The 26,050-nt window shown below is 40.7% G+C and overlaps 2 protein-coding genes across 2 annotated transcripts in view; one reads left to right on the forward strand and one right to left on the reverse strand.

The window, feature by feature from the left end:
- On the forward strand, positions 1 to 25,188 carry vsir (V-set immunoregulatory receptor). Its single transcript, XM_061836940.1, has 7 exons — positions 1 to 187; positions 15,952 to 16,365; positions 16,531 to 16,581; positions 16,664 to 16,774; positions 17,226 to 17,253; positions 18,243 to 18,418; positions 23,372 to 25,188. The coding sequence occupies exons 1-7, from the start codon at positions 115 to 117 to the stop codon at positions 23,407 to 23,409; spliced, it is 891 nt and encodes a 296-aa protein (XP_061692924.1). The 5' UTR covers positions 1 to 114; the 3' UTR covers positions 23,410 to 25,188.
- cdh23 (cadherin-related 23) overlaps positions 1 to 26,050 on the reverse strand; it is a 215,694-nt gene that overhangs the window by 25,486 nt on the left and 164,158 nt on the right. The window lies entirely within an intron of this gene.

Genomic DNA, 26,050 nt, shown 5'->3' on the forward strand with positions numbered 1-26,050 from the left:
AGTCGGAGCGACAACAATCACCCCCCCCTAATTAGAGTGAAACTCAGTTTGTACTCGAAGTAGACTAACATAAAAAAAAAAAAAAAATATATATATATATTTTTTTACACAAACATGGAGTCCGGATTACTTGGGAGTAAAACGATGTTGTTTTGGTGCTGTTGGCTTGTGCTGTCCTCAAGCGGAGGTGAGTTGATGATGTGTGACTGACTTGTTGACACTTGCCCTTTGTCACAGACTTCTACCATAAATATTGACACTTTGACGATGCATTGAACCAAATGGACACTTGTGCTTCTTTTAAATAAGCGGAAGGCATGTAGAACCGTGGGATGTCACGCTCCACTGTAAACCGTGTGTTTACCATGCAATCAAGTTTGCTACAATTGTTTTGTTTCAAGTTCGCTTTACTTTGTTGAACTTTGAATTTTAAAATGACTTACCCTTAGATAGAGCATTTCTGTCCTTACGATGACAATTAAGATAATGGTATATAACAGTAAAGAAAAATACTCTCAATTGTTCCACAAATATTATTATTATTACTTAAATATGTACAAAAATCTCAGGTCTGGCCGTCCTGTGTAGCGTTTGCATGTTCTTCCTCTCCTTGCATTGTTTTTCATGTAATCCGCTCAGGTAAATTGAAGACTCTACAATTGTCCATAGGCGTGATTGTGAGTGTGAATATGGTTGTTTGACTATATGTGACTATATGTGCCCTTTGATTGGCTCTTGACCAGGCCTGGGTGTTCTCCTCCTTTTACCCAAAGTCAGATAGTGAGGACTAGCAATAGAAAATGGATAGACGTACAGTGAAACCTCAAAGTTCGAACATAATGTATTCTTGTGACGTGTTCAAAGTCAGATTTGTTCACCCTCCCAAACATTTTTTTCCATAAAAAAATTAATGTAAATGAGTTTAATCTCTTCCCAACCTCCAAATAGTAAATTCCCATTTTAATTCCTACTTGTGTAAAAACATGTACACCCTGTATTTAAACAATAAAAACTCCATAGATTTATCGCAACTTAAATGTGTATTATTTACCTTTTTGGTCACGGTGCGATGGCATCGGAGGGAGGCGAGAGGGAAGGAGGAAGTGTTACGCCGAAGTCACGGCATGATTTGTCTGGGTAATTCTCCAGTAGCTTCACCATTTCTTCCATTATCTGTAGCCTTTGCTTTGTAATGCTAGTCACTCCTTTGGCAACACAAGCTGCCTTTTATAACATGTTTATTCTTTAGGATACTCGATTTAGCCATACAATACTTGTTAGCAAGAGCCGTAATAAACAAGCACTCCATTTTAGTACTTAGCGATTATCTCCTTCCTTAAATCCACTGTGGTTTGCACAACTTTCCTTTTTCCTTTGTTGCTGGTAGCAGCGCGTTGGGCCCATGACTAAGAAGATACTGGAGAAAAAAAAATCTCAAGAAGCACTCGCAAATGTGTGCGGCAAACTGACTGCCTGCTAGACTTGCAGTGGGCATTGGTTTGTCTCGGCACTGTCCCGTGTGTGTTCAGCATCGCTCGGCTCGGCTCGACTCAGCGACGCGATCAACATGGGTTCAGTTTTGCTCGTGGGTTCAGACTCTGAGAATTGGCTCCAACACCGGGGCAATTTTTACACAGATTTTATTTTTTTTGGGTCAAAGTCCAATTTGTACAACCCCCGATTCATTTAAACTCTGAGGTTCCACTGTATATCAGTCACTCACATTTGAAAAATGTACGGGTGTGGTCAGTCATGCCCGCAGATATAAAGTTGTTCTCTTTGTAATTATAAGTGGAGGGGGGTGATGTCAGGGAAACTAGGAAGTAGAAGTAGGCTGAGCAGCAGCTTGTTGTTAGAAACTGTGTGCTTCCACTGTTTAAAATAAAAAAAAAAAAAAAAGACGTCAGGCTTTGGTTCACTACGCTGGATCAGTTTTCATTTGCGCTGAAGCTGTGCGACAAGTACGCAATTGCACAGTGGCGCAGCTTAGAGGAAACATTGGTCAAGACTACAGAAAATAAGCGACGTCTTTCAATATCTAAGGATTTCTACTCGTAACAAATTTTACATGTGTGATTTTTCTTGCTCGACTGTGGAAATTTGCGAGTGCGATGGCGCGCAGGCTGGTATATAGTATAGTGACTGGTATATATCAATATATAGCAACAGTCCATGTGGTTTATATATACAGTATATACGTATAACACATGGAGTGTTGCTCTTTCTGTATGCATAAGATGTAGCGTTGAGAACATCTTGTTTTTATCTTTGTTGAAGAATGTGAATTAAGTACGGCATCATGAAGACGACACTTTTGTCACAAACATGCTAAAATGAATACAAATATGACTGAAATGCCTTGTCATTGTGCTGGCTGAATCCTGGAATGAAATGTTTGTCTTGGTCAAGGACTTTGTCATTCCAAATTTAAGCAGATGACAGTGTTCTGTAGAAAGAGGGAACAGCTGTTGCCTTCAGGCGCAGGGTGCTGACACCACACTGAGCACTTTGCGCCTTAAGCATCAGGGTATTAACATAAACCCTTGCATATTATTTTAAATGCAATGATTGAGATATGAGAAGATGGTAATTATGTGTGCATCCTCTTGAAACTGTTTAGGCGGATTTCGTAAGAGTTTACATAATCCCCTCCTCCACCTGCTCCTCACAGCCCTGTTATGTCTGATTTGTAAGATGGTTTTCCTTCCTTCAAGCCCAAACAGCTGCTTGTACCAGTGTCAGTAATGGCTGGCCCTTTCCTCATCAAATCATGACCCGGGACAAACAACAATCAGCAACAGTCGGCAAGTTGAGACAAACATTTTACTCCTCATGCAGTGTAGTGAGTGTCAAAGTGGCAAATGATCGCCACACAGGATGCAACCATGCAACCTTAACCTTGTCTACTCCCCCCTCCCTCCTGTTGAGCAAGGCGTACGTAATGCATTGATCCTCTGTACTAAATAAGTCAATATTAGGGAGTGGTGATTGAAAATGGTTTCCTGGGTCAGTCTCATCAACAGGATGTGGCCTCAGGGAGTTTCTGTCCCATGTAAGACAGGATGTGAGTAGTGTGAAGACGCCCTTGGTTGTCCTTTTAGGGTATCATATTTGTTAAAGGTCCTGGAGTGAATATCATACAACAAGTTAGGGTTAGGCCAAGTCTATCACTGGTTATTTTTCTTAGCATCAAGGATACAACATTGACCGCCAAGGTAGAACCTTGACTGCTTCAGTAACAACAATAACAATGTAATGTACAACCTGGACACCACACAACTCTCATGACTTGTGTTTAAACTCTAACTGCTTGTGTAGAATATAGCCTCCTCATGTTTTAAAATGGTTGCTCTATCCATCCATTCATTTTCTGAACCGCCTATCCTCACAAGGGTCGCAGAAGTGCTGGAGCCCATCCCAGCTATCCTCAGGCACAAGAATACCATGACCTGGCTGCGAGCCAGTTTCAGGGCACATAGATAAAATTAAAAAAGTTGTAAAATGCATCCAAAGTGGCAAATATGCAAAGAGTGTAGCTGTATGACTATACAAGTTGGAGTTTTGTATCGTAACAAATTATGCAAAGCACATTAATGGGACCTTGAATATCAGAGGCTATATCGTGACATCCCACCAACATTATGAGCTATAAAAAGACTTTCATTGCTTTACCTTTGTTTTTGTTTCTACCAGAGGCTTCAGCTAAACTGGTGTTTTGAGGGGATATTCTGGGTTCCTCCTGCTGGTTTCATTAACTCTTAATAGTCTCTAATGCATTTGCATTTGTAGGAGGTGTTAAAAGATCTACGTGCCTAGGGAGGCACTTGAGCAAACACAGGTAGTGAATTCTTATGAGTGAAATGAAAGCGGATCAACCAGTTGGTCGATCACTTGTGTTGTTGCCGGGCGTCTTTTGTGGAAGATAGAATAGGGACACAGGTGTCTAAAGAAAACTTAGAGGGTTTCGTAGAAATAAATACGTGCATATACAAAGGCTTTGTTGTCAAAAAGAAACCTGTTCAAAGCGATGTTCTAAACAAGTGTCATTCAGGCATATAACAAAAGGAGGACTCTTTCTGCACCCTGAGGGACTGTCAGTAGCTAGTGACCACGGGAAATCAAAATTATAACAGAGCCCAAACACACGTCTAGTCTATGGCAGTTAACAAACTTTCAGTGTAAAAAAAGACGTAACCTACACCTAACCCCAGTTTGATTGATACTGCGGAAAACACCACCCACCACACCCACAGTACTTTAATACTACAATTTGTTGCGGTAACATTCATTTGAACATATGATGATTCCAAACGTTTGCCTTCTGATCATCCCAAAGTTTGGAACCCTAACCCAATTATATACATTTATATTTATAATTCTTTTCACGATCTACTAAAGATAGCATGGACAACTTATCAAAAGAACCCAAAGAGGAAGGCAGTATGGGTGTGTAACAAGGGTGGACAAGGGCGGACAAGGGCTTCCCCTCCTATTGTCCCTCCACATTGGCAGGAACAGCTATGGGGGCAAGATTCAATTTAATCAACCTCCACGATCTCCCGATTGCCTGCAGACCACAGTGGACCTCGTTACACAACACATGCACTTTTAAAAAGCCCAAATTCACACATGGACCGCTTATCAAAACACATATATCAATGATGAAGTCCTGCAAAGTTGAAGCCAATGAATGAAACCCCAAAAGCAAAATATTAACATAAAACATACACTATAATATTTGTGTTAGTAGCAAGGAACCAGTCGGGAGGAGGAGAACAGCGGTTTGTTTGGGTGACAGGACAATTGAGGAAGGATGTCCACTCCTCAAATCCTGACACACCCAAATCCAAAATGACCATATTACCCCTGCAAAAATGCACACTAAGTAGGCATATTTAGTGCTGTCCTTGCGCATGATTCTAATAGCATACACTCATACACTATTTTGCTGTGTTTAAAGGCCACTTTATAATATTGCGATCGACAAAGCCTGCATTGCATCACGTGACCTACGTGATGGAATTTCTAAAAAAAAAACTGCTGCACGGCAAAAACCGTGGAGTTCATGCCTCCTGATTGTCTCGTTTTAGTCACATGTCGTGCCCCACATACCACCTACGCTGCTGAATTCCCGATCGATTTTGCAGCATAATTAAACGTGTCTTCTGGTAATTTTGGTCCATTTGTTCAAGGGGACACTGTGACATGGTCACCATTGTTATTGCGTTATTCCTTGTTACGGAAAGGAAAGTAAAAATGACCAAAATGTGCCGTGCTCTGTGTTCTGTCATCCTAGCCAGAACCAGCTCTAGCGACACCTCTGACTTGGAGAAGAACTGCAGCACATTTTTAAAAGTGCGTGCAGAGTATAAAGGGAAACTATGTGTGGGAGATGTGCAGTGAAGTCATCCCAGTCGCCGCAAGCGGGAGTATAAAGTAGCCTTAAATCAAGGGTGTCGCGGCCACATTGTGGTTTCAGTTTTCCTCAGAGGGCCGTTATAATGTAATGAAATAATAGAAATCTTTAATCACTTCATTATATTTACACAAATTTTATGAACTAGTTTCGAACTCAGAAATCAACGGAAGAGTGTTTTTTTTCAACTGTTGTTCATATTTAGTCACACAAAATGCTTGCAATATCTAAATGTTGTCTTCTATGATATAACACTTTGAAATTTTGGTAGTCTTTAACAAGAATCATGGAAGTTGACACACATAATTTGCCTTGGCGGACCACATAAAATCATTTGGTGGGCCGGAACTGGCCCCCGGGCCTTGAGTTTGATACATGTGTCTTAAGCCGATCAATTCACTGACCGCCTCTATAATTGGAGAGGTATGCAGGGCTTAAGACAGTTTTGAGAAAATGGAAGTTGAATGTTGATATGTAGAGCGGAAGAAAGAATCAAATTACATTTCACATCGTAGTAGGCAAAATTATTGCCCAGATTATCACAGTTATCAATATTTTCATGATATTGCTTAACTATTTTTATTCCTAGACATACAGTGAAAATGCAAAGTTTTACTTTGAACACAAAAGTACATAATGAACATTTTTCCAATCAGAGACAACCAAAGTTCATTTTCATACATGCAATAATTAAGAGTCTAAATTGTCCAAATGTGCCTATGAATGTTTTTTTTTTTTCTCTCAATATGCCCTGCAATTACCTGGCAACTATTTCAGGGTGTTCCCTGACCTTTGCCCAGAGTCAGCTGGGGTAGGCTCCAGCACAAGTGACGAAAATTGATGGATGGATAAATGTTGGGGCGGTGTGGAGGAACTTGCTTTCAGTAGTTCAGTCACTATGGCAATGGGATGGAACCAGCCACTCCCAAACTCGTAATGGTAAAACAGAAAATGTAATAGGATTTTAAATGGACTTTTTAATTGTACAGGAATCGTTGGGTCTCTAGAGTGCTTGCCCATGCATCAAGTGTGAAATTACATAAACAAATCTTTAGTACTGCGTACTGTATCCTAGGGTGAATCTGGTCCCCCTTGATTTTTTAAAAATGGAGTCTTTTGAACTGAACTTTTTTTCTAGCGTGAGGCTTGATATTAAAAGTAAAATGGTGAAATTCGGATGAAATGTTTCAATGTTTTGGGGTTCCTCATCGCGATGGAAACATTGCATCAATCAAAGTGACACATTAAAGCCTACATTTCTACTCGCATCAGTGGACTGCAAGCAATAAAATATCCGTGATTTCATAAAAAAAATAGCCAAAAGGAAAGATTAAAATGTATTCGGAAAATAGTCATTCAAATGAACATCCATCATTCAAAACATACATCCTGAAAGTACCGACAGAACGCTGCAATAGTAAAATGTTACATTTTTCTCAGTTTGTCTACAGTCTGCAAATGCAAATACCAATTTTCAATTTTGGTTTTCACTTTCTTCCGTTGGTTTGGTACAGCTTTCCTGTCATTTTCCACAACTTGTAAAATATTTTGGTAGTTTTTTTCTATTTTAGCGGATTTTAGAAATTCGGCAGCAAGTTTTACACCTTTCTCGGCACTGTCGTTAGTCACCCTCAGGTTTCGGACGACAGATTGATGTTTTCGGTAGTTTTCCATTGACTGCCATTGTTCAGGATCTTCATGAAGAAAATAAGTGTCTATATCAAGTAATTCAAAGAATTTCCACAAATCGCATGAACACGAATCTTTCAACTTTGTATGTTCAGGGTCAAAATGGGGGGAAATTGGTTTCCCGTAACCAGTCCCGTGCCAACTCTCGTTATATGGTTTCTTTGGTAATGAGATAATTGTTTCCGGTATTTCACGTTTCTCTGTCTTGTCGAGACTGTCACTGAAGAGACTGAGCGGAATAATTTCTGGCACAATGTACCAGTAGTGATTCATGAACCCCTTCAAAACGGCTTTAGCTATCACTGGATCAATATTCACAAATTTTGTCAATTTTTTAGCCAGTTGTAAATCATTGATCGGCGCTTCCGAGCTAATTGGACACATGATAAATGTGCGTCACATAAGTCACAAATCTTGCTACTTTATCCATGACAGACTTTGATAAGAGTCTATCCTTCAAATTGGCGACAGAATTTCTTAAAAGAAGAATTTTGATCGCATACAAAAGTTTCGCCATCCAGCGAGCTTTGTGTGTTGCACCGGGTTTCTGAAAGTTGGATGTATTGTCCTCTCCTAGGTAAACTAAAACCAAGTCGAAGCAGTTCTCGGTAGTCGCCTCGCGGTAACAAGTTCACAGCAGCCGAGTTGGGGTCACCAGTGCCTGTCTTGATGGTTGTCAGAAGTTCAATTACATGATGTCGCTGCTCCAGCATGAAATGATCCTAACTGCTGTCTCTCGTCAGCTCAGCAGTCAAATCCAGTTCAGAGTACCTGTCCCTGAATTTCGTAAACACTGACACGTCTTTGCTTTTCGATACTTCCACACCTAGAGTATCCCAAGCCTTTGTGAGTAAGATTTCACTCACATGTCTTCGACAGGTGCACCACAACAGAGCTTTCCCGAGGTTTTCCTGGATGCAAATGCAGCCAGCTGTGAGATGTCCCTTATTAGCACTGGTGGTATCAAATACCATAGCTGAAATATTGCCACTACAGTTCCATGTCTCCGCTAGATCGAGCGTAGCTTTAGAAAGAAGATCTCCAGGTCTTTCCGAAGACTTTACAGGAAGGGCAGGAACACTGAGCAATTTGATCCCACAGACGCCCGAAATCAACACGGGAAAACGATCATCCTTTGTGTATTTATCAGGTAACGTCTCCGTTAGTTTGCCATCCCAGTGAATAACTGCTGGTCGGGGAGGTACCCAGTCCATCTGGATTCTCTCAGCAATGTTGGCGGCCGCGTCCTTCCGGTACCGGCAGGACTGCACCGGGTTCAAGTTTACTGCAGATGTAGTGCCATCATATGAGCTGATGAGAGATTCTACGGTTGCCGCTAGCGCAGTAGGAGAAATATTGTTCCTCATTGCCGTTGAAACTAATTTCGGTGATTTCAGTACATCAAATGGGACATGTATATCTGAACCAGTCTTCTTCAGTCTTCTATGGGGAAGTCTAGTTGATGTTGATGGAGCGAATTCGTCTGAATCATCTGTTTCGGATGACTCGTTCGGGTCTTCGACCAGTTCCTTATTCACTTCTGTCTCAAGCTGTCGTTGCCGTTCTCTCTCAATGCACATGGTGTTTTGTTTGATACGCTCCGCGACTTTCTTATCGGTTCTGGCTAAGTTTGAATCAATGCCTCCCATCATGTTCGTCCTGGTCTCCATCATATTTTTCAGGAACAGGCGGTGTTCTTCATTCGAAATACGATCGAAGACATCACGTGGCCAGAATGGAAAGATCTCCTCCAACCCGGATTTGAAATCTTCGATGCGTTTAAGCGGAATTTTCATCAGCTCTTGCATATCAGCGTATAACGATTCAACCTTCTCCGACATCTTGTTTTCCGCAACTGTTAGTATCCTCGCTTTCTGGTAAAAAAATCACGACTTCCTGAATGACAGATTTTGCGGCTTCCATGATAGGCTTGGCGACGTCTTGTCTTTGGAATTCCTCTTTTGAAGCAATGAATGACAGAAGAATCTGTTTTCTGGAAGGAAGTTTGGCTCCTTTCATGGCTTTATCATCCGCGGTTGGGACGGTCCCAAGCAAAAAATACCCCGGGTCTTTCTGTTTCGCAGCAGCCGTGTTGACAGTTCAATGACTTCGCGTTAAATGAGAGGTAAACACCAACTGGGGCTGAGAGGTCAACCTGCTCAAGAGGGCTTCTGACCGTTCCGGGGAATGCCCTGACGTTCTCGACGCCACTCGACGATAGCTTAGAAAAGTTTTTCCGGAAAATGGCCGCTTTGCTGATCGACTATTCTTTACCAAAATCCAACTAATTTCGAAAAATTCGATCTCCATGAGGAACCTCTAAACACAATTCGATTTCGTTAAAATTTGAAACGCAGCTGTTACATGATGAACCTCACCTCCAGAAAAAAAGTTTGTTGATTTTTGAAAGATGTCGAGGGACCAGATTCACCCAACTGTATCCCGCAAAATGTGTCTGAGCGAGCTGTTCTAAATTTAGCAAAATTGGGACCCTACAATTTCGCTATTTTATATAATACGTCCCCCACACAGATTTTCTCTGCTTACGATTTGGCAGCCAGGCTGGGGGAAGAGCCACCTTTTTTAAAGTGAAAGGAGTTAGGGTGGGGTAGGTTAACACTAATCACGTTGAAGCCAAAAGCTAAGCAGAGCTGCAATGTTATAAGGATAGTTTAGCTTTTGGATTCTGAAGTGGCACGTACCTTTTTAGTGTGTCGACATGCTGGCGAAATGGTTTGCGCTTGGGAGTGTGTTGTGTTGCAATAGACAAATTGACTTTGATGTCTTGTTGATGAAATTAAGCCTACACAGCTGTGAAACTACCAATCCATGTGTTGTCCAAAACTGTGAATGCGGATTTGTGTGTGTTTCGCAGAAGGTGCTTGCTTTTTGAAACTTGTGATTCAACATGTCGCCCCCCCCCATACCCTTTCCCCCCAGCTGCACCCCTGCTCGTTAATGTAATGAAAACCATTATTGCAAAGGCACACTTTCCAATTAAGTGAGAGTGTATGATGGGGTGAGCAGCGAATCCTTTGCATGAAATGTAACCATCCACAGCGGTACGGTGGACAACTGGTTAGAGTCTCTGCCTCGCAGTTCTGAGGACTGCGATTCAAATCCCGGCCCCACCTGTGTGGAGTTTGCATGTTCTCCCCGTGCCTGCGTGGGGTTTCTCTGGGCACTTTGGTTTCCTCCCACATCCCCAAAACATGCATTAATGGGAGACTAAATTTCCCCTAAGTTGTGATTATCACTACGAACATTTGCTTGTTTGTCCGATTTGCCCTGCGATTGGCTGGCAACCATTTCATGTCGTACCCTGCCTCCTGGTCGCAGATAACTGGGATAGGCTTTGGCAAACCTGCAATCCTTGTGATAAAATAGATTGATGGATGGAGGTATCATTTGAAATTTTATGTAAAATAATACCAGTCGTATAGATGAGTACTTGGACTGAAATCGCTATGAAATAGGAAAGAATGGTTTGGAGCGACCCTAAAAAAACCCATAATAGACTTGCAATTGTGAGATTCTGGGTTTGAACCTCAGCTGAGGTACTCCTGCTTCCTCCCATTTTCCAGAAATGTGTGTGTTGGATTATTTTAAGAAAACTGTCCACAGATATGGATGTGTGTGTGTGAACAGTTATTTGTAGTAGTGTGCTCCCTGAGAGCATGGGGACCAGTCCCCAGAGTTTACGCTGCCTCTTCCCCTAAAGTCAGCTGGGATAGGCTCCACCTCACTCTAATGACTGGAGGACAAGCAGGAAAGAAAATGGATGGATGTCTCCTTTCAGATGTGTTTGCCATGACCCTGCAATGTAAATGATGGTGATATAGTACACATTAAGCGTGACGTTAATCTATGTGTATGCTCCTATGCTGCAGTGAAGAACAGGATGTGGTGAAAACTGTTGCATGATACAGTATGAAGACGAATCTCATGTGTTTTTGGTTTCCACAATCTACATAACTTATAGAAGAGCAACAATCTCGGTCTGCTTTTTCACTACAGTGAATGTTTACCACACTGCCGTCGTCGTCGGCGGTGGTTGTAGGGGAGAGCAGAATGCAATCCCGCCCTAGCTTTATTTTAGTCAAAAATAGCTCTGTGCTTAGAAAATGAAAATGCGCATAAGCCACACACAACACTGTTTTGAAGACTTAAGGGGAGATGAAATACAGTTGTAAAACTACTTTTGTTGAGATTTACCCTTACTATAACCACATATGAAACACTCACATTCCACACTGAACACAACTGGCAAGTAAAGAAATGCCTGCTTTGGATAATGGAACTCAGTTTTTGTCTCGTCAACACTGCCAGAGGCCAACCACTAGCGCTGCCAGATGTAAAACACAAGTTTTGTAAGAACCTCACATGCCACAAGGCAAAGAGCAACTCATTCTCGTGTATACCCCCAATACCAAAATGAGCCTTACAACTCATGCCTTGGGTGTGAGGACAAACTAAATGATAGCAGTCAGCGTCTGCTGTAGCTATGCACTTAAGCCACAGCCCGTGTATAGATGACTCGTACGTTTAGGCCAAACTCGAGGGAGGAAAAAAATATGAAAAGAAAAGGCTCTATGAGTTTTCAAGTCATGTGTATCACTCAGTTGTTACACACACATACTTTAGTCTAATTAAAAATATTTTTATCAGTTTACAACCATGGAATTATATTTTTGGGCATACTACATTGATAGCTGCAACATTTAATGGGAATATCTCAGCTTTCAGTTGGGAGTGGGGTTGGTTGCTACGGTCACTCTTTGAAGTTCTGCCACATTATGTTTTCTTTATGGAACTAAATATCTGCCACCAGGATTTGAATTTGAAATGTAAAGTGATCACATTTTCAAAAGTTGTATTTCAGTGTAACTTTTCCATGTTAACAAATCAACTGGCTACAATTCGCTGTCTGAAATTCAACTGGCTACATTTCGCTATCTAAAATTCACCGTCTGTGCCACCAGGTAGGGTTACCTCAGGTCAGAACCAAACAGCCAGCCAATCCAGTTACGCTTTCTTAGTATGTGACGTCACGTGACTAAGAAAGTGTAACTGGGATTGGCTGGGTGAATTTTAGACAGCGAATTGTAGCCAGTTGAATTGTGAACATTGAAAAGTTACACTGAAATGCAACTATTGAAAATGTGATCACTTTACATTTCAAAGTCAAATCCTGGGGGCACATACTTACTTCCTTTTTTCTTGCTATGCCAGGGCTTGAAGTTTACCGCTTCTGGGTTGGCTGTGGTAAGTCAAAACTATTCACTGGCAAACTAGCAATAGATACAATATTCTTGAAAAAATGTGGTCGTATATGGGGTTGTCACGATATTCAATATTTATCGCGAAATTAAAAGTGCCTCAATAGTATCATATAATGAGCCCTTGTGCTTAACGTAGTTTTGTGCCTTCTATACAAAGCCAAACTGCTTAGCCTAGCTGCTAAATTAAACACATAAAATAAACACACCTGATTGGACATGTCACCAATGACTCTTTGTGCACATCTAAAAAAATTACTGATTTTCACGCGCCTGCGTGCCCGCAACGATGAAGTGAGTGTGTCAGTGTTTCAACTTCTACGGCATACTACGTCGATTCCCAATATATTGAGCAAGATAGAGGCTCCGGGTTATTCACCCTGGCCTCTGCGCTAATACACGGAGAAAAACAGGTTGAGATCGTTTGCCATGGGCCCTCGCTTCGTGAAGCCAGTGTACTGGATTGCAACTGCCACCACCAAGAAGCCCCGTGAGTCAGTTTGCCGCATGTCGCCGCCGTCTCCACCCACTCTCCTTTGCTGATTTTTTTTTTTAAGCATGTTGTAACAGTATCACTCTTTAGTGGTGTACTAGTGAATAGAAAGTCATGGGTGAATGAACAGCACACAGACGGAATAATGATTCTAATTCCTCCTAAAACTTGTACTGTATCTCCACAATAATATACCACCAGTCCCACAAATGAAATAATGAAAAAAAAATCCACTCTATATGACTGCAAAAGTAAATCTTACATACTTCCCTCTCTTCCAATGTCCTGTAGTGTCAATCCATCCATCCATCCATCCATCCATCCATCCATCCATCCATCCATCCATCATCCATCCATCCATCTTCTGTACCACTAGTCCTCAGGAGGGTTGTGGGCATTTTGAAGCCTATCCCGACTATCTTTGGGCGGGAAGCGGGGTACAGCTTGAACTGGCTGCCAGCCAGTCAAGACATATAAACAACCATTTGCACACATTCACACCTACTCACAATTTGGAGTCTTCATTCAACCTACCATGCATGTTTTTGGGATGAGGGAGGAAACTGGAGTACCCAGAGAAAATACTCGCAAGCACATGGAGAACATGGAAACTCTACACAGGCGGGGTCAGATTTTAACCCGGGTCCTCAGATCTGCGAGGCACATGTGTCAACCAGTCGGCCCACTGTGTCCAAATGTAATGTCTACAATTGAAATAAAAATACCAAAGAGGCTGCTCAGAAAAGTAAGTGGAGGATTAGTAGTTCCATTCTTATTTTATTTATAGTTACTCGGCTGTTTCTAAACCTAAGTTGCCCTTAAAAGTGTTCCTGTTTTTATTAATTGACTTTAATTTTTGGACTCAAGCATATAAATCTCGGGAAAGGCATCAAGAATGGTGAACTGATTGAATAATAATTGAATCATTTTACTATTATTTTTAAACAGTTGGTTGCACTTCTGCACTGATGGGCTTTAGTGTTTATTTTAGTCTTCAAACCAACCAAGATTTGATGATCAAGAAAAAAATAGCTTAACACTGACCTAAAAGTCGACAGTAGCAACTGTACATCACAATGAATTGGGAAATATTCCATATAAATGTTGTCTTATAGTATGAGACACACTAACCTTGTGCCTCATCGCTGGGTAAGGATAGGAAGTTTAATTTCAAATTGATTATTAAACTGCTTTTTACCATCTTAAGAACATATCCAGAGTGAAGGCTTGCATGTGTCAAACTGACCAGGAGAAGCTCATCCATGCTTTTATGTTAAGTAGACTTGATTATTGTAATGGTCTTCTGACTGGACTCCGGGGGGGGGGGGAAAAAAAAAAAAAAAAAAAAAAAAGCATTAAACAGCTGCATCTTATTCGGAATGCTGCAGTTCTGGTTATGACCAGAACAAAGAGGTCAGAGCATTTAACTCCAATTCTAAAGTCCTTACAGTGGCTTCCAGTTATCTTTAGAATAGATTTTAAAATTCTGCTGCTGGTCTATAAATTATTAAATGGTTTAGGTCCAGAATACATGAAAGAAATGCTAATGGAATATAAACCCTGTTGGGCTCTGAGAATGACCTACTCAGGTGAAATAGTGGAGCGCACAGTCCAAAGAAAACATGGTAAAGCAGGAATTAGCTATTACGCAGCATGCAAATAGAACAAGTTGCAAACAGAAGTGATGTCAACCCCAAGCGTGTATGAAATGCACTATACAATACATTGACTTCGCCTTAAAAAAAGCAAAAAGATTTGTAATTGCAGATAAATACCCCAACATCACCAAAAAGCACTACTACTACTTCTTCTTTTCTTTTCTTTTCGGCTTGTCCCGTTAAGGCCCCGTCACACCATGACTTTCTGGTCAGCATTCTATAGCGTTTGAGGAAATGTTGGTAGTCGCCCATGGTCGCCTGGATAGCGCCAGGAGAGCGTTGTTTGAACGCTAGTGAACGTCAATGATCGCTGGGAATTGGCGGAGAACGCCGGTCCGGAAAAAAAGTTTGGAACATGCACAAAAGTTCTCACCGAGACCAGCGTTCATCAACGTTTAATTTTAAATGCTATAGAACGCTGACCAGAACGTCATGGTGTGACGGGTCCTTTAGGGGTCGCCACAGCGTGTCAGTTTATATGAACGCACATTTGTTTGGCACAGTTTTTACGCCGGATGCCCTTCCTGACGCAACCCTTCTGAATTTAGCCGGGGAGAGAAGCTTACAGCACCTGGTATACTACAAAAACAAGATAACTAATGTTCAACTGATACTATTTTTAGCAAATAACCATTTACTTAAAATTTTATGGCTGCAACAAAGTAAACTTCTCTAATAACTTCAACATACAGTACTCCTTTGAGCCCAGGGTTCGGGATTGTTAAAATTTGAGCAATTCCTGTCCAGATTCTGGTTCCAAACAATTCTCAGGTCCCATTCTTATTACTAACCTTACACTATTTAATTTTTATTGGATGAAAAATAATACTTTGAACATATCACGTTTGAGAATCAAATTACCAGTTTGAGTACCTGGGAGCAAGAATCCCCCAGATGTTTTATGTATTCATTTTAGCAAGTGCTCCAAACACAAATACACAGAAGAGGAAGCATGCTGCACATATGAAATAGTCACAAAAACCAGGAAGTTTGTAATACACCGAAATAGGGCATGGGATGTTGTTGTACTTTGTAAGTACTGTAAATCCTATGGGATTGCTAGTTGGTATTGTGCTTGCATGAAAGCTATTTGTGTTTTGACCGGCGCAACTGAGCTGCTTTCTTCAACGTAAAATGTTTGCCGTGTTTGTTGCATAAACACATGAAAAGTGAATTCTGCTGGCATAAAAAGCTATTCTCATGTCTCTCATATCTTGTCAATGGTGTCGGATTGTGGTTGTGATGTGACGTGGAAATGTCCATAATAGACAAATGCCACCTTCTTTAATGTCAATCATTTAATTCTAACAGGAACCATAAAGGGAACTTAATTGAGCCCATCTGTACGCAGAAGCAGGAGCAGTTGAAAGGGCTAACTCTTGTTCATAATATATTTCATGTTTTTCTTCTTTGCAGCTACCGGTAAAACATCCCATTCTCCCTCTTCACTGAACATTTTCACCCCTCACCTTTACTGGACCTGTCCAGAAGGGGCAACCTTCAACCCTGACTGTGCCCAGACCGGGGTCCCCTTGGCCCGCTCTGATGTCGTAAAACACGTCTGGCTTTTCACGCCACATAGTGACCAACATTGCATGGGACCGTTGGGCCCGCGCCACATGACGTATGGCCATTCACATGGAAACCACAGCTTGCCACCGGGGTTGAAATTTGGATATTCAAATAACAACCTCTGGATGGTTCTACAGAATGTGACCATTGCTGACCAGGGGCGATACTGCTGTATGGTCCTGGACTTTCAGCAAGACCATAAGCACAATGGTCTTGTGCAGAGTTCCCACAGTCACGTTATACTCCATGTGACACCACGTACGTATGGCAAGGATATCATATTACAGCGAACATTATGTGAATCTGTCAAAGTTTTCAGTAGTAATGGAGAGTTGTTGTGAGAATGCAATCACTTGGACTTTGGATGCTTATTTTTATGATCAACTGATTCTGTAGCCTAACTTATCAGAAATGCTTTTATAGGAAGAAATGGATCTCAAGAATGTACAGTCCTCGATCTTAAACTACCTGGAGGTTAGTCATCACATTTAGCTTGTGAATTATTTTGTTCATCTGGTACTTACTGCCACTCACATAGTCTCTGCTCCGTCTTCAGGGGCTATGCCAGTGGCCGTGGCCATAGCAGCCTGCATCTTGGCTCTACTTTCGCTGCCCATTATTCTGCTGCTTGTTTACAGACAGAGGCAGAACAGCCATTCCAACAGACGTATGTATTTTAGATATGCTATACTAACGGGTCATTTCGCGAGATACAAATGTGCAATCTAAGAGCTGTATCCAAATGCTTTCTTTAGAAATGTAATGGTTGGCTATTATTGAAAGTGTGTGTTAAATTTGCATGGTTTGTTATTGTGGTCAGGGTTTTGAAGTGGAGTACAACCGCATTGCAGTACATGCAAGTAACGTTTATCAATTAGTAGAATAGGAAACCAGTTCCAACTCCAGCCCAAATAAGGCTTAGTGGCGTACAAACGATTCCCCATCAAACGTCAATCGGCCTCAATATTTTCCTCACTGTGCTTTGTCTGAAAACACATTTCCTGTTTTAGAACTGAACCAACTGTACACGGAGGGAAACTTTTTCACACGCTATATGAGTGGTTTTGCTTTGTTTCACTTTATTCACAATCAGCTATTTCCTATTTCCTCTGCTCCAGGTGCACAAGAGCTGGTGAGGATGGACAGGTATGTTTTCCCACAGTCTGCTCAGCAGATGTTCGTACAGGACATGTTTCATGACACAGATGGCCTTTTAAATAAATGTCTTACACATGGATTTAGTCAGTCTGTAGATTTTACTTAGATTAGAGTTAGATTGGATAAGAACAGGGTTCAAGGAGGTCTGAGACGCACAAAAATTAGCAGGGATGCATAGAGTATGAATAATCTGCATCTTAGATGCAGAGCTATGGTTTACCCATTTGTGGAACCCTTTATACAACACTGCAAATACAAATGTGAATGCATGTATGGTGCATGTATGCTCACATCATATACAGTATAGCGTTACTCGCTATTGGAAGATATGTAGCCAGTGAACATGTAGACAGACAAAGCAGCCTTTAAAGAAAGGCTGCAGACTTTTTCAAAAGTAGTGCAAATCTTGACTCAAAACAGATTGCTTTGACCTTCTTTTGTTGTTGTTACAACTGTACTTTTTCTCAACCAATTGGAGATTAGATTAGCATTATTTGCCTGTTGAGGCATTAATGACTGTTTATACCTCTCTACTAAATGCTAATTATTTGTTTAAGTCTAATTTTGGTGAACAGAGCCTCAATTGGTTTTATTAATATTTTTTTGGAAGATATATTCGTTATTTTTTTATAAATCAAAACTGGGATTAGCGTAGCTGTATTCTCTGATAAGCGGCAGGGTCTCATTGATCCCGGATTGGGATTCATTATTTTCAGGACATCTGACATCTGGGACTCACATAATCTCAAGTGTAAAGTGATATCAGCATCAAGAATACTTCAATGGCAATGTATAACAATGTCTTTACCACAACACACATTATGTGCATTGTTGTTTGATTTACTCACTGACTGTTTTTGACACTTCCAAAAGTAATTTGATGTTTAGTAAAGAACAATCGTTATTAAAAAAAAAAAAAGAAAAAGCTACATTCCTTCACACTGGGAACCTTGCGTTCTTGTGTTGCATGTCTTCAGTGAAGCTCAGGGCCATGAGAACCCAGTCTTTCTTGGGGAGTCACCACAAGTGAAGACCCGGACCGTTGCTCAAATTATGACAAGGCAGTCCTCAGGGACAGGTCACCATCTGTTATCTGAACCAGGAACCCCCATGTCTCCTGCGGTACATGGGGACGTTTTCTTTCCAATAGAAGGTAGGACACTTTTATTTATATTTAGATTGTATACAGCCCGAAGTTCAGGCTGGGATACAAAAGAAAAGACAGAGTTTGCAATGCTGTTGGTTTGGGGACCTCGGTGGTCCCAGGTTCAAGGAACAAAAAAAAAAAAAAAAAGAAAGAGACCGCTTTCTAGAGGAACAAATTTAAGTCCACATGTCTGCAGTACACTCCCTTCTAACATTTCTCGTCAGTATGAAGACTCGATTGATCATTACAGTGGAACTGTTGTGACTGTTGTCAATGACACATTGAAAACATTGTATTTCTCGTGAACTTTTTTTTTTGTTTTTTGCTGCTTTGTTGTAACTCCTATTGCAGAAGTACAAAGGAACGACTTGAAATACGTGTTTCAAAATTGTAATGATAAAACACTCTGACGCAATAGAAGAGTAACCCTGGTCTGAGAGTGTTGAAACTTCCCTCATTTGCTGGAAGTGTTGGTGGATGCTTGTGCAAAATTGCGTGTTGACACGCAAATAACATGGCTTGCGACAGATGTTACTAATAACAAAAACCTTCAAATATTCTCCCCTACACAGCTAAGAACTACGGTCTTTGCTGTTTATAAGCATATTTTCCCATTTTGCAGTCTTATCGTGAGTGAAGTTTTCCGTCATTGACTAATATAGTAAAGATGCACTCGATCTAGGATATGAAAAACACACCACCAATAGTCATACTTTAAGTAAAATCCTGTTGCTTTTGTTAATTTGGATTTTCTCAGTGAGAGCACATATCCTTCATCCATTTACAGGTGATGGAAATCTCAAAACCCAATGTCATATCACACGTTTTGTGTAGTCTGGACAAAAGTTGCACTTCAGCTTTCTTCATCCTTTTTTTTTTTGGCCTGCTGCCCTTAAGCTGAGTGGAACCAACCAAGCAGCAGGTTCCTCTTACTGTGAACATGTTGCAACTCTGACATGAAGACTTTTTTCGCTTGTTTTAAAGGGCTTCTAGATAAATATATTGAGCAAGATATCAAGTAAGTAGAGTAAACCGAAAACTTTTCTTTTCCCCATCCCACCAACAGTATTATTTCCATATTGGCACAGGCATGACAGATACATTTATAATGATTGTGATACAATTTGAATAAACATGATCAAGTTAGGAATATGCTTGAATTTGAACAGCAATTTATATCAGAAGTCTAAAACTATCACTCATGCGCTCCAAAAATATGAAAGAAAAAAATTTGAGAATAAAAAAAAAAAAAAGAGATTTTGATGCCATTTGATGGGTGGTAGTGGGGGGGGGGACAGTATCTAAAGTATCTTATACATGTATATACAGTATACACAGAAGTTGGTAGGGTAGCCAAATGTTGCATGCTGGGAAGAGGACTATTACTTGATAATTATGACTCATAAAAGTGAAAGTGAGCTAAATATTAGCTCGAGTAAGCAAGTATTCAATGGAACTACTCAGATAAATAGTCATTTGCAAAATGAAGTAATAAAAATATATGTCACCACACAACTGCCACATTTCAATTTAATCCCAAAAAAAACAACATATACACTGGGGTCCACAGAAATATTATTTGCTTTATTCACTTAAATGACTTAATGAAAAGCTGTTTCCTGACCAGACTTAGTGATTGTGTGTGTAATTTTGCCACATCCACTGCCAAAACAACACTAAAAACATCTGCAACTTATTCAAGGCGTTTTCTCAAGTTAGATGTGGACTGAAACATCAAAGTTTGGACAGTCACAATTAAAGGGGAAATCCAGTGGTTTGCATGAACAATGTATCCAATCGGTCATGTAATATGTACTCTATTTTGGCAATGTAATGTTGAATCCTCTCTCATTTAATAGTGTTTTGAGAAGATTTTTAGCGACAGTTACGAATTTTCAGGGGCGCTGCCATTTTCGCGAGTCACATGACTTACGTGCGTGAATGTGACGTGTAAAGTGTTGCACCAAAGGCTCAATTACATTGTGCCCAGCGCTGATTTCTCGGATTTATCCTCATCTGATAAAGAAATAGCAGCATCGGTTGATCGGCAAGACGGAGGAATACTTCCATACAGATTTAAACCTTGGGCTGTAAATAATGTTGACCATTCGGCGTACGCCGGTGTCCGTCTTCTAATGGCCTCCGCCCGATGCCGAAGCTCAGCTAACGGCCTCGCCAGACGCCGAAGCTCGGCTCGCGGCCTGCTTCCCCAGAGCAAGCTCGTCGTTCCTGTCCGAAGAACCATCCGTGGCTGCCAGCCCGGAGCTCCAGGGGCCTTTGTTTACGCACTTACGTCTCGCGCGTATGCCTCTAAGTAGTAAGACTCCGAGTATTCAACATTATTTACAGCCACAGGTTCAAATCTGTATGGAACTATTCCTCCGTCTTCCCGGTCAACCGATACTGCTATTTCTTCATCAGATGAGGATAAATCCAAGAAATCAGTGCTGGGCAGAAATGTCCCATGTAATCGAGTGTTTGGAACGGCACGTAACACGTCACATACGCCCATGTAGGTCATGGGACTCGCGAAAATGGCAGCGCCCCTGAAAATTCGTAATTGTCGATACAAATCTTCTCAAAACACTATTAAATGAGAGTGATTCAACATCACAATGTCAAAATAGAGTACATATTACATGATCTATTGGATACATTGTTCATGCAAACCACTGAATTTCCCCTTTTAAAGAGATACATGACAAAGCTGTTTTTGGGTATGTAAACACAATTGAGGGGCTGCCCCCAAAATAAGTCATTTTGATTGTGGCGTAAAGGCAACGTGCGTGGTCATATGACTTGCCTTGTGTCATCTGATTGGTGAATTGGGTCAAATGACACTATTCACGCTTGATTGGTGTAACGGGCCAGAGTTAAAGATGGAGTCAAAAATAAACATGCATACGCAAGAATGGATAAATAAAAGTAGCAAACGGCATGTTGATCATTGTAACGGAGTAAAAGCATTGATCCTTTTACACATAAATACTCTGATAAAAGTAAAATTTAAAGTGTATTTGGAGTTCTTCCGTCATTTATGCTGCTAAGAAGAAACTGCTTTTACTCAGTTACGGTGATCTAAATGCCGCTCACTACTTTAATTTTTCAATTACTGCTTATTTATAGTGATGATACGAAATGTGCCAAGGGTTCGGAGCGTTTGCAAAGTAACAAGTGGGCGTTTCCTCAAAGCATGTACCGTGGCACGGTTCATTTGGGGGAGGGTTTGGAAATGATGACGTCCGAAGCCTTGCCCCACGGCTGTAACGTGACGGATTCGGAAAGTGGTTTGCTGGTGAACCGCGTGTCATCCGAAATATAAGGCACAGCCAAACGCAAAGGAGTCGACTCGCACATTTGGTTTGGTTAGTTATTTGCAAGTCCTCAAGATATAGGAACGACAAAAAAAAAAAGTTTTCCCCACTTTAGGATTACTTTGACCTGGATCAGTTTTCCCCATTGTGATTTCTCTCTCAGGAAGCAAACTGTGGCATCGCCTAGATAAATCCATTCGGCAAAGTAAAACTCTCACATCTACATCACTGACAGTAAATGCAACATTCGAAGTACAGAAGTACAGAAATACCTGGCAGAACCAAAATAGACAGACAATAGCACCCACTGCAGTAGTGGAGAAATCAGATATATTATTTTCCAAATTTATTCACGCATGCTGTCACGTACCTTTCCTCTCAACCATCATCTGTTACTTGTGAGAGGATTTTTTTCCAAATCGGAGAAATCCTCACAAAAATACAGAACCGCCTTATTCCTGGCCCGTTTGAGAAATTACTGTTTTTGAATAAACAAAACAATGGAATATGTTGGGGTTTTAATTTTCTTCAATTTCAAGCACGATTACAAGTACCAAAACTGCATTTCTATTTCCAATACTGTGTTTCACTGTGGTGTTGTTAGGAGGTGGGTTCTCAATTGTCGTATATTTTATTGACCGCTGGATGGCGCTATTGGGTAAATGATTCGTAATGAAGTGTCAGTACATGTGCTGGCACAGTTGACTGAAAGTATTTATACTTCATGGGGCTACATCTCACCATCACTACTTATTCATCAACTATTTTGTGCATGAGACTACAAGTGCGACTTTCGCATTGCACACTGTTGGAATTTAAGCGCAAGTGACATTTAAGTCACCAATCAAACGACAAGAAAGTCAAATGACCTCAGACAATGTCTTCTTCAAAGGCTTCCTGGACTACTTTTTACTTTTACTTGAGGAAAATGTTTGGCTACACTACCCACATCTGTAGCGGACGTTCTTTGTTGCTACTTTTACGCTTAAGCAACATTTATGCACATCAGATCAGCCCGTGTTGTAGTTTTTGCGATCGTCTATTGTCTTCTCGCGTTGAGGGGCTGCAGGTTGTGGCTTCATGTGAACCGCAAATCACACGTAACATCGGCGACAACAGAAGATTCGCTAGTACATCTAGTTTTAATTAGGAAACGTGCTTCTAATTAGTTTACAGATGTTAGTGTTAAATATATTAAGCGACAGAGCGATGTTGGGAATTATGTCACAACGTAGAATCAACAAACTTTTAACTCAGAAATAGACAATAAAACCACAAAAATATAGCACGCTATATTTTCCTGCAGGATGCGTTTTGTATTCGCCTTTGAAGTTGGTAACAGTGAAAAATAAAGTGAAAGTCAATCGGTCCTCAGAACTGGGAGGCCAAGCCTCCAACTAGTTGCACCACTGTGCTGCCAATTGTCCCTCCAAATCCAAAATAATTGATGAAGCTGATCAATCGCCCAGGTTGTTAGATTTATGTTGTATTTTGTGTTTGGATTTCAAAAGTTATGACAAAGTCATTTGTTTCAGACTTAAATATAGAGGTTGAATCGAATGATTTCAAATGCAGTGAAAGACTGTGAGGATTACTTGCGATCATGTCTCTGCTCTTACTGAGCTGCTTTTTTGCTCTATTACAGACACCATCCCCGAATCTCCAGAAATCCTTCTGCTTTAAAGAGGGATGAGACTCCCTCCTCGCTGTAACTCCTGACCTGGAAACAGCTTTGCGACTTTTTCGTTTTAACCTCTATGCCTCAGGATCAATGTTTCCCTTGTTCTGTTTCACAATTGCCTCTGCTGGGAATGTTGTCTGTGCAACCTTGTTCGGTCTGTAGGAGGTATTAGACTTGACCACATTTTAATTTCAAACACTCCTTCCTGCACCTGCAAAAGCTGGAGGCCAGAAGCAAGCTGTGATTTTGAACTCCTGTGTTGCAGCAGGGTTGAGAGTACGTGTGATCTGCCCCATCTAAATTCTGACTATGGCTGTGGGTGGGGTCGACTCTGTTGTTGAGCGGTGGGTCTTGCTTTGTGCAAGGTTTCTCTGTCAGAAGGACAAAGTAAATCAAACTTTTTCTTGTGTGAGTTTGTTTTCATTGGCTAGACAGGCTCACTTTTAAAGGTTTTGCCCATCAATGACACGAACCATTTCCAGCAGTGACTTCAGGAAAGAGGCGGGCTACACCCTGTTGATTGCAGGCCATGGTCATTGAAAACGGAGCATTGGGTGAAAACTGATCCCACGACAGATCCCAGAATGCTGGCTTGTGTTTGCGGCTACACCAATATGAATGTACAAACATCACAAGCTACTTTTTTTTCAAGATTAAAGAATTCTATTAGCGTGATTTTGAAAATGAAAGACTTGAAAATAATGTTCCCTTAGGGGTCTATGCGAAGTTCATGTTGAAGGATTACACTCAGTCAACTCAAATCTGCTGTATGTTTTTAATGAGCGATACCACAAAACTGCCATTCGACACGCGGAAAACAGTTTTAGTTTGTTCTGGTCTTGATCAGGTGAGCTGACCTGATTATGTGAAAGTGAAAAAGAGATGTGCAAGTCCTGTAGCTCAGCATCCTTTCACAATGACTTTGGTTTCTTTCCACTGTGCCACGTCACTTAACTGTCAACTCTGCTCCAAATACACAAATCATTTTTATTCACAATAGTTATAAATTTGCAGTGACGAATATAATCAGAATGTGTTGAAAATTGCAGTCTTTAAACATTAGTCTGAACAATCATGTATAGTTTGATAATAGCCGAGATTCTTTATTAAAAATAATATAACTTTTAATCATTGCTGTGTTTGTACAGTTTTTGGTGGTGGATTTTACTGTTTTTATGTTAGAATTTGAGCATTGAATTGGTCAAACATAGAGTGACTGTCTGAGTTACGTGTGGATGAATGACAGCGGAGAGAAAATTGAGCTATTTCGATGATGAGAGACTTGGTTTTTGTGTACGGCAAGTACTTAAAGGATATTTTGTTGGATGTTCATAGAACAGGGTATTATGTATATACTAGATGTATGTTTAGTTTTCTTTGGGATTTATGCAGCCAAAGAAGATTTGTGCAAATTTGCCCATGTGTGAGTGATAACATATGTATGTTTTTGTCCTTGAATCATACAGATTGTTTAAATAATAATAATAAAAAATTGATCTGTTCCACCTGTTTCCTTATTTATCTACTTTTTGTTACATTTGGAAAGATGCAACAGACTCATGGTTATCGTTGAGGTCACATAAGCTTGGAGCCCCAACACTTACAGTTTGACGCATTAGTTTAATGTAATCCAATGCATTCATATGGTAATGTGGTGAGGCATCACACTGAATTATTTTTACAGTCCAATGTTCTTGAATATTGCTGACAATTATGAAATGGAAAAGTAAAGCTTATCTTCCGCTTTTTTAAAATAGGACCTGCTGTTTTTTTTTTTTTTGCAAAGGTGTTTCCTGTGCTATCACCAACTTCTCATATTAGTACACTGTGAAGTGTACGCGATCGAAGTTTTGTTGTTTATGCTGTATCTGTAGCTTTTGTCAATATGGTGAATCATGCATTTAAACCCAGAATTCATCAATAAAGTGGTGGTAAAATGTGATCAGACTTAAATAAGATTGCACTGCATGAATTAAAGTGTTTATATATTCTTGATTTCTCTCATCTACAGGTATATGTACAAAATAATTCATTAAGAACTATAACTGAGCCATTAATATTGCTGAACATTTAGTTATTGTGAATAATGATGCCAGAAAAGCTGCTTCTTTTCCTTTCGACTTATCCCATTAGTGGTCGCCACAGTGTTGTTATCGTTATCCATCCAAGCGTATCTCCTGAATCTTCCCTTCTTGTCCTTGTTCACTACATCTATCAACCTTCTCTTTGGTATTCCTTGAGCTTTCTTGCTTGGCAGCTCCATCCTCATCACATTTCTACCAATATACTCTCTCTAACTTAGTCTCCAAAACATCTAACCTCGGCCATCCCTCTGAGCTCATTTCTAATCCTATCCCAGCAGCTCACTCCTGGAGAGAACCTCAACATCTTCATTTCTGCCACCTCCAGTTTTGCTTCCTGTTGTCTCTTCAGTGCCACCGTCTCTAATCCATACATCATGGCTGGCCTCACCACTGTTTTATAAACTTTGCTCTTCATCCCAGCAGAGACTCCTCTGTCACGCAATACACCTGATACCTTCTGCTTGGTCCTCCTTGGACCAGTTTGTTTACTTCCTTTCCACACTCAACATTGCTCTGGACTTTTGATCCCAAGAATTTAAAGTCCTCCACTCACACGATT

This window comes from Syngnathoides biaculeatus, chromosome 12 (genome assembly GCF_019802595.1).
Source record: "Syngnathoides biaculeatus isolate LvHL_M chromosome 12, ASM1980259v1, whole genome shotgun sequence".
Lineage (NCBI taxonomy): Eukaryota > Metazoa > Chordata > Actinopteri > Syngnathiformes > Syngnathidae > Syngnathoides > Syngnathoides biaculeatus.